The 9,933-nt window shown below is 41.2% G+C and overlaps 1 protein-coding gene across 1 annotated transcript; it reads left to right on the top strand.

Moving 5' to 3' along the window:
• The first annotated feature begins 214 nt into the window (after positions 1-214).
• Positions 215-4,378, top strand: cdkn1bb (cyclin dependent kinase inhibitor 1Bb). The gene is made up of 3 exons (XM_086209505.1): positions 215-970; positions 1,173-1,294; positions 2,764-4,378. The coding sequence occupies exons 1-2, from the start codon at positions 529-531 to the stop codon at positions 1,286-1,288; spliced, it is 558 nt and encodes a 185-aa protein (XP_086065631.1). The 5' UTR covers positions 215-528; the 3' UTR covers positions 1,289-1,294; positions 2,764-4,378.
• Positions 4,379-9,933: the final 5,555 nt, after the last annotated feature.

Genomic DNA, 9,933 nt, shown 5'->3' with positions numbered 1-9,933 from the left:
TAATTTTAAGAGAAACCTGTTTGTTTTTTGTTCTCTAACTTTACAGAATTTACTACGTTTTGCACCTCGCTGCAATTCACTGGTCCGTCTTAAGAATTATGGGCGGGCTTAAGCTTTTTGACCAATGAGAGAGCGTCCTCGTATTTAAACAGCTCTGTGTGTCAATCATCTCCCCCTCCCGTCAACCTCCCCTCTCAAACCCAAGTACATCTCTCAATCGCCATATTGGGTACTGAGAAGGTCTGTCTACAGCGTCTCTCGCTACGGGACCAACCTGACAGAGCGGCTTCAGTTCCTGTGCACTTGTTTTGATGATCCGCGGAGTTACGTTTCGCCTGAAAAACCCCGCGTCCGTTACCGTCTCCAGCTCGACGTATGCATGGCATAAGCGCTTTTACGCTTGGTTTGGATCCTGCTCAGCGACGAGGAGATACCCGTTGTATTTGAGCGGTGTGTTTTTCATGTGAAAACTGGACGCTCCTGGCTGTTTTGGGGGAAGAAAAAAAATCTCTTTCTTTTGGGGGGAAAATGTCAGATGTTCGACTTTCAAACGGGAGCCCGACGTTGGAGCGGACGGACCCCCGAGTGTCGGATCACCCGAAGCCGTCAGCCTGCAGAAGTCTCTTTGGGTCGGTGGATCACGAAGAGTTAAAGGGGGATTTAAAGGGACATTTGCGGGAGATGGAGGAGGCTGCCGCCGCCAAGTGGAGCTTCGACTTCGCCAATCACACTCCGCTGGCCAACGGCAGGCTGGAGTGGGAAGTAGTAGATTGTAGAGACGTGCCGGATTTCTACAACCGGCCGCCGCGGAGGGAGAAGGGCGTCTGCTCTGCTGGGAATAACAATGTGGATCTAAACGGGAATCATAATTGTGTAGTGGTGGCTCCCAGCGAAGACCGAGAGAGGGCTGACGGGCAGGTGGAGTGTACGGAGCAGTGCACCGGGATGAGGAAACGACCTGCGTGTCACGGTACATCACTATTTCATGTCTAACCGGGATGGTGCAACACGTCGGTAACCCCGGCTGCGAAAATCCCTTTTAGAAACATCGGAAGTTCATAAAAAATGTGTATAGTGAGGGGCGGGTTAACATGCTACACGGGTTTTTTATTCATTTTTTCCCTAGTATTTTCTCTCCAGCGTTGACTGACGGTTGAACTTTGCTTTTGCAGACCCCTCGGCCCAAAATAAGAGGTCACACACCAGCTCAGATGAAGTTAGTTGTCCGAGCCTGAGTCACTCTGCAGAACACACACCCAGAAAGAGCAGTCCCCGGAGACAGACGTGAGACACGGTAAGACCCTGTCCGGACCCTCGAACATGTCTCAGGTGGTGTTTACAGCTAGGTGGCACTTGTTTGCTTCGAAACCCAACTGTTCTTTAAAAAAAAAAAAAAAATCAAACCTCATCTTTGACAAGTTGGGTTTTTTTTTGTTGTTGTTGTTGCGTGAGGTTTTTAAAGGCGTAACCGGGCGGCTCCATTCATTTACTGCTGGTAGTAGTAATAGTAGTAGTAGTACTAGTATGGGCGTTTTCCGCATCTGCCTCAACCCAAAGTTGTAGTTTTATTTTCAAATCGATGATGGAGGTTAAAAGTAGCGCAGGCGAGCGTGGCAGCTCACTGACATCAGTGTTTGTATTCCTCCGCTCGCTGCCACGGCGAGTCTGACTTTCCGACTTCAACTGTAAACAAGTGCTTGAACAACAGTGTAGTAACACGTCAGCAGCCACTGCCCTCAGCACGGAGCGGAGCAGGGACGGGAAGGGGCTGGCCTCACTCTGCTGCTGCTGCACACACTGCACACTAATGTTACAGAGTGCACACACACACACACTCACACACACGTCTGACTCTGCCGGGGAAGAGAGTGTGCAGAGGAGCCGCAGGTCTGGAGCCATGAAAACGGCATTGTAGTGGCAGACTGGAAAGGCTTAACATCCAACTGTAATTTATTTTATATAATCTACTGGAATTTTCTTTTTTTTTTTAATTAAAATTTTGTTGCAGTATCGTGATTATAATTGTATTTTCTGTTGTGATTTTTTTTTTATTAAACTTTAGTGCACAAGAAGGGAAACGTTTTTGTTTTTTTACATGCATGATTTTTGGCACCACTCACTGGTACCTACTAAAATAATTAACATGCATCCTAATTGTAAAAAAAAAAACGAGACATTTAAAGCACCTAATAAAAATCACCTAGAATGATACCTTTTTACATCTTTTTTTTTATATGAAGCGAAAGTGTGGTGAACATTACCTTGATTCATTTATGAGGTAATATCTATTGAAAATATGGTGTGCTTCAACATGGATTGACAAGTCAATGTAGCGAAGAAAAATCTAAAAATGTCCATCACAGTGTCCCAGGTGTCTTCTTACATCCATCAAACAGTCCCAAACCCCTAAACTCTTCATGTTCTGTCATTAATGACCGAAAAACAGAGTCTTTCCATTTAACCAGCAAGTGTTTGAGAGACGTCGAGTAGGAAAAAAAGACAATGGATTATCCAAATGGCTTTAGGTGATGAGTTTTCTTAAATTGTTGCAGCTCTACTGTTTTTCCGACTGTTATGCCTGCTCCCAAGTTTGTGTGAGCTTGCTTGTCAGATGTGGCAGAGCACTTGTAGAGTTAAAATTTTGGCCATGTTTTTTGGAGGGAAGGCTGCAAAAATGTTCTCTCCAACTTGTTGACGTTTGATGTTCTAATAATCACATATATTTGTATAAATCTTTTTTCTCTCGTCTCGTTTGTCCCACAGAGCTGAAGATGCATTTCCCTCTTTTAACGTGGGAAACCTCCAGTGTTGGCAGATATATATATATATTTTTTTTTTTGGTCTTTTTTCTTTTTCTTTTTTGTTTGGAAGAGGAACTACACAGCATCAGAAACATATCAACTCTCCTGAAGACGGGGGAGGACGCTGTTGAAGCACTGAATAGAAACACTAAAGTTGTGGCACTCAATTTAAGTTACTGCCTCTAAAAGCAGTCAATGTAGCAGTGTGCAATTAGGTTTGATTCTCTTTTCTTTCTTTTTTTTTTTTTTCCTTTTTGTACTACCTGTGTGTAAATAAATATATATTATATTATATTTCTCTCCATATGTAGCACATACGAAAAAACATTATGATTTGAAAAACAAATCCTTTAAGTATAAAGGTGTGAATTTTGATTTGACTTGAAGAATTGCAGTGTAGTTTGATAAATGTTTCCAAAATGCTGTTTTTTGTTATTTTATTTTCTGAAAGGCAGTCTGGCTTTGATACAGTTCTGCTTCATATTAATTTTTTTTTTTAAATCATGCCTTCGTACAGTTTCTTAACAGTGTATCTTCACTCCGTCATCTTTCTAACTCAGCAGTGAAGAACGGTACAAATGTAGCTCATCTGTTCGTATTTTTCCCTCCTCCGCTCATTTCAGTTGTGTGTTCTTTTGTATCTGTCGCCCCCGGAAATCAACAAAGGAAAAATAATTTTTCGTACAATCTTCAAATCGCTTGATTCTTGCGATCCAGACGCTCTCGGCATCAGTCGAATCTTGGGGTGTGGGCTTTGATTTTTCTCTCAAGATCTCATCCCCATTGTGTTGGTGTGATTGGTTTGTGTGGAGGTTGTGAGGTACTCAGATGTTGAAGGACAAAGACCATACAAAGCAGTACCAGGTTCATTCATCATAGTACTATTACTCCAGCTGCCTCAGAGGAGGTTTTCTGGGATGGGTTGAATGTCCTACAATACCAAATACACAGTTGCCATCACTGCTAGTGCTCCTGAATTGACTTCACATTGTTCGACTTTGTGATAACCTAGATTCAAATCTACATTTATGTGTGTACTTTGTAATTTCTTTTTCCACCAATGTTGTTATCCTGCTGAGGATGTGTGTGTGTGTTTGTGTTTGTGTGTGTGTGTGTGTGTGTGTGTGTGTGTGAGCATCCAAAAGCTTCCTTTTATTTTGCCTGAAATGTGGGTTATATTCAAAGAGACCAGTGTAGAACTGGACGGAGGAGAGAGAGAGGACGGCTCGTCTCAGAAATGCAGTCACCATGCCTGTGTATTTGTGTATATCTTTGCAATGTACCTATGTACATAATTTTGTAAAAACACTGAGAAATTATACTAACTTATTTATGTCAACCTTTTTTTTTTCTTCTTTTTTTTTTTACGTAGAATAAAAATGGGTTTTTGATTACGGTTATCCAAAGTGGCATTTACTTTATTATAATTGTCTTATTTTGTAAAAGCATATTTTTTGTAGTTTTTTTTTTTTTCTTATCAATAAGGTTGCAAACTGAGCCCGATAAAATATTTGATGTGCATTTTGTAATGTGTGGTTATAAAATGTGTTGCAATCAATTAAAAAGAGAAAACTTAATCTGACTGGTGGTTGCTTATTTACACTTGGTGTCGTTTCTGTAGATCTCACACACACTCGCACACACTCGCACTCACGTAATCGTCTTTTAAAACATCGTGTTTGATTGTGTCACTTTTTTTTTTTTTTTAAACTGAAAAATATTTTCTTTCTTTCATGTTTGCATGTGTGCATCCTGGTACTTTGTAGTGACACTCCCAAAATGAATCCAGCAGGAATTAGAGAAGGCTGATGATTGACAATTTGATCATCCAATCAAAAGGAGAGAGAGGAAAGCAGACCACTTGTTGCAGCCAGTAATATTCTGTAACTGATCATGGGAATGGCTCTCATGGAAAAATATGAAAGTGCTTTGAGCTCAGAATACGATCCTCAATTGCAAGGTAAAATCATATATTTTATACATATATTTTATTACTATTATTTTGCTGGCTTTTAAAGAATCTGGATTTCTATGCGAGTGTTTGGGAAGTAGTGTGTATGTGTGTGTGTAAGCAAGTGAGTGTGTGTGGAAAAAGAACAAACACACTGTGCTGTCTGAGTCCTGTGTGGTGTATAATTAATTTGAATGTGATCTTAATTTTTTTTTTAAAGAGTTTAGAAAATTACTGTAAATTACAGAAGAGGAAAAAAAACTTTTTACACTTGGTGTCTGAATTGCCTTCAACTGAAAAAGTGTGTTTTACCACTTATTTATGACCAAAAAGATTAAATTATTTTAGGTAAAAAAAAAATCAGTTGTATACATTCATGTATGTATGTATACATATATATATATATAAAATACATATATATATGTATATTAAATACATTCACACAGGTGTTGATTGTCTTTATTAGTAGTGTTATCGTTCCGTTAAAAAAGTAAAAATAAAAAAATGCATTAATAGGAAAGAAAGCCACATTCACGTTCGCATTAATACAACTTGTCATAGTATTTTTTATTTCTTTTTGCATGGAAGCAAAATGGCCTGAGCCTGGCAGCTCAGTGTCCCCCTGCTTCCTCCTTGAGCCACTGACACAGGAAGACACCTGCAGCAGCTCTTTGGTGCAGGATGGGTGGGTTCAGCAGAAGGGAGGGAGCTGTGTGTGTGTGTGTGTGTGTGTGTGTGTGTGTGTGTGTGTGTGTGTGTGTGTGTGTGTTTGGGGTGGGGGAGTGGGGGTAGGGGTAGGGGTGGGGATGGGGGAGGTTAGGGGGGTCCGGCCCTGAAGTGTGCAGGTGGGTAACCTCAGCTCAGCTGTCCACCCCCACTCTGAGCCTAGCCTATTGTCCCAGTGTGTGGGCCTTTGTGTGGAGGGCCATTGTGAGGGGCCGGGGCCGGCCACTGTTGTGTCTGGGGCTTCTCTGTTCAGACAAAGGGCCCGTCTACAAGCCTCCACCCTGCCCAAACACCAGACCGACTGACTGTCTGACTGACTGCTTGACTAGTTGGCTTGCCGGCTGACTAACTGACTGGGTGTCAGTTTGGCTGACTGACTGATGGAATGGAACAGAAGAAGAGGAGGAGGAGGAGGAGAAAGAAGAGGAGTGTGTTTCAGCCGCTCTGCAATACGAGTGTTTAACGATGTAAACTCGCACTTCTCTGTGCAAATGATTTTGAGCATCCGAAGGGAGTTTTGTCACTCATAATAAAATGTCTCCAGTTAATGGTGACGCCAGCGTGTGACCTCAGCAAGAGGGTTGTTCCATCCGTGGAGCGATTCTACTTGACCTCCAGCTGATGACTGGAACTCAAATTTATATTCTCCCAGGCCATGTTAGGGATATTTTTCTGCAATTTTATTTAATTTATTTTTTAATGCTATAATTTGTTCTAATGGCTGATGCCAACTCAGTGTCAGAAAAGAGAAAAAGAAGTAACCAAAGGCAACTTTTTTTACTCTTTTTTTTTTTTTGGAAGAGCCAGCGATCGGGCCCAGGAGGAAATCTGAGTCAGCCTCAGCCCATCATTGAGCTGATGAAGATGAAGCATGGGATTTTTTAAGGATTCACAACTGATCCCATTATGAAAGGTGAATTTATGTGTACAGTCCATGGAGGTTTAAGTGGACATATTACTGTAACACCACCTGCTTGCAACATAACATACGATCTTGCTAACGAGCTACACGTTACTGTTGGATCATTTTTACTGACGAATACAAAATGCTGCAAACTTAAGTGTCTATACTAAATTAGCGGATCCGTGAATGTTAGATGCATCCATCCGGCAAACCTCTGTATTACAAAATTAGTTACACAGGTTTGAATAATGAGTCTTTCCTTCAATCACTTCAAAATGAATAAATCATTTTTAAATTTTTTTTTTATTTTTACGTATTACACGAAGACGTGGTGGAGGGGAAGAAGGGAGCCTGGGCTAAAACAGAAACCATGCATTTTCAGAGCAGATCACATTGTGATTATTTTCCTTTCTCTACTTCTTTTTTTTTTTTTGGTGGAAATTTGTTCCGTACAAAAATTACCCTTACAATTTTTACGTGATTACAGAATAATTGTATCTTTTTTTTTTCTTCTTTTTTTTTTTAATTATAGAGAAAAAAAAATTGGGGCACATTTATGAAGTTTTGCTGTAAATTCAGGTGAACTAGCTTCAAAAAGTTCATTTGGACGACGCTGAGTTCTGGTGTCAGTGGTTAAAGTTCAGGTCAAATTAGTTCTACATGAAATGAATGTTTATGTCAATACCCTAAAAGTGACTTAGGTAAACGTGTGTGTGAGTGTGTGTCAACAGTGAACACATGTACAGTAATGTGTCAGAAGTGAAACAGGCAGTGGGAAACATAGGCTCAAACACACACACACACACACACACACACACCAGTGGAAACTTAATTTTACACTGTTTATGAAAGATTGTGTAATGGATTATATTTTATAACAAATTCCGAAGGTGTAGCCTTTGAGCAATATTGTTTGGTTGACCTTGTTTCTGTATCTCCTCCCTCTACACTGATCTACCAGTAATGACTGAGTAATTGCTGAAAATGTCCTTTGACACACATCCCTGACTTTATGGTTTACATGTTAGCACCGCTGATGACAAGGTCACTTTATTGACTAGGCTATCGATCAAACTGCGCAGTCTGGCCACGATGATGCAATAGTGTCCCTCCTTGCGTAAGAAACACCTTTTCTGTTACATCAGGAATGTTCCTGAAAGCATTCCTGTAACACTCCATCAAAACCACCCAAACAAAACCACAGTGAACTCGAGGAAATTCCAGTAAGCCCGGTTCTCAGAGATGTGGAAGGCATCGTTGACTTGTTCCTCTCTGCGACATCTCGCATGTGCCAAGAATTCACACTTCCTCGCTATATCAACAGAAACAGGTTATCTTTTCCTGTTAACTGCCCCGGCACTTAATATAAAGCCACAAGTTCCTCCCCATGTTTCCTGCCCAGGCCACAACCCACGTCATCAAGCTATTCCCTTGGCACCCCAGGCCCTGAATGAGGGAAAAGCAAGTGCCCACAAACAAACACCTAACATCTTCTTTCTTTCTCTCTTTCTTTTTCTTTCTTACAGCAGACCAAATTGCATCTGAATTTCAGTATCCACCCCCCCTTTTTTTTTTCCCCTGAGCGTTTGTTTTAGCCTGCCTGGAATGCCCCTGTGGGCGGGGTTTGGATGCTTTTTTGGACAGCTTGTTGGATACAGTGAGCCAGGAAAGCTGTATCAATACAGGAAAAGTATTTCATTGAATAGCAAATGCACTGACTTTGCTTTGCTTCTTCCAATGCTATGGAGTGTGTGATGTGTAGAGCGTGCGAGCGGCTGTGTGCGCGAGAGAGTCTGTGGATGACTGACAGGCGTGGAGGAGGAGGTGGAATGGGGGGGTGGAGGGGGGGTGCTGCAGATCACTGAATGACAGATGTGCAGATGTGGTGCAGGGGAACAAGGGGGGGGGGGGGTTGGTGGTAATGCTCATTAAAGCAGCGCACCTGCAGCCTATCAAAGAGCCTTTATCTTTTATCAGGACAAATCTGCTCAAGCGCACGGCACGAGACGCAAAAACAAGCAGGCTGTGCAGCTCGCTCACTCCCTCTCCCTCTCTCCCTCTATCTCTCTCTCTCCCCGGCTCACTCCTGACCAGTGAATGTACCTAGCTCACTAATTCCACAAGGAATGCTCAAGGATGCGTTTAAGATACATTTGGCCCAGATTTAGAGGCAGAGCTTTCAGCTGAAACATCTGTGTGGACCAGATAGAGGATTTTTTTAAATTATTTTTTTGTCTTCTCTCACCCAGGACTCCTTTCAATCTCACTGGGATATCTTCTGTCATTAATAATCCTAAGAAATGTTTATCTAGCAACTTTAAAAACCACCAGCTACCAAAAATATCAAATTAATAAAACTCCTGATGCCACAGTCAAATGTTGTTTTCATCATGTACTGGGAGAGAGTATAGATATTCTAACATCATGTGATACATCATCTTGGGATGCAGTATCAATTTTTAATCATAACACCTGCTGTTATGATTGGACTCCCCGTCGCCCTTTTGCCAAGTTGTTTACTTGTAAGTGTGCGTGTTAAAAATGCACTAAAGTAAGATGATGCACTTTGTTGTACTTTTTTTCATGTGGTTTGTCAAATTCTGTGAACCAGACATGATAATGCAGTAAACAAATACATAATTCCTGTTTCCTTTCTTGTCCTTCTTCAGTTACAAAGATGTTTTGAGGTATCATCAATTATTTGTCTTGCCATATTTGAATCAGTGCAGAATTGGTGTCTCATGATGCTATCATTACCGTATCGTAACACTATCGAGGGTTCTGGGACAGTATCCTATCGAGTTACTCTGATCCACACCCTTCTTAGCGATGACAAAATGTACAAATTCATGAGCTTGACATCAGATTGCTTAATTAGTCTTTAAAAGACTCCAAAGCCTAAAATCAAATTTACAATTTTACAAAACATTTGGGACACTGAATGCTGCTTATGTTTCAGCTTTTCATGAGAAATGTCCCGATTAAATTATTTGCTTCCTGTTTCTTTTTTACCCTTTAAATAAAATACGACATGACCTGACTGATGTGGCTCGACCAAATCTTTCATGCAGAGTTTCAGAAACTGTGTGTGTGTGTGTGTCTGAGACAGAGAGAGAGCATGTGTGTGTGTGTGTGTGTGTGTGTGTGTGTGTGTGTGTGTGTGTGTGTGAAGGAGAATATGAGCGTGTGTGTGGTGGAGCCACATGAAGATTGTCATTAAGTGTTATGTTTGTTCCAGTTACATGGGTAATTTGTGCACACAGGAACTGTACATAAACCTTTTCCGCAACCATGATGACAAACAGTCTGGGTGTGTGAAGATGTACCGTGAATCCGATCTGATGCAAAATATTTCCATATGATGCAACGTTTTGTAACATTTTCAGAAGTGTATGTGGCAATAATTCCAGTCAGTCAAGATTCATCTTACAACACTGACCACATACATCAAATTACAGCCCATCCACCGCGCCTGCCTGCCATCATGTCTAAACCCAAACACTGTCCATTAAAATGACATGAGATGGAAAATTGTCCTCAGAGTTGTTTGG

Source organism: Aulostomus chinensis, chromosome 7, assembly GCF_037954235.1.
Source record: "Aulostomus chinensis isolate RoL2024-O1b breed Wild chromosome 7, RoL_Achi_v1.0, whole genome shotgun sequence".
Lineage (NCBI taxonomy): Eukaryota > Metazoa > Chordata > Actinopteri > Syngnathiformes > Aulostomidae > Aulostomus > Aulostomus chinensis.
This window is presented reverse-complemented; position numbering and strand designations above follow the sequence as displayed.

Bases quoted from the DNA above. Each gene is read 5' to 3' on its own strand.
- cdkn1bb (XM_086209505.1), top strand. From the start codon at position 529: ATGTCAGATGTTCGACTTTCAAACGGGAGCCCGACGTTGGAGCGGACG. The intron at 971-1,172 runs GTACATCACTAT...TTGCTTTTGCAG, and splicing joins GAAACGACCTGCGTGTCACG to ACCCCTCGGCCCAAAATAAG.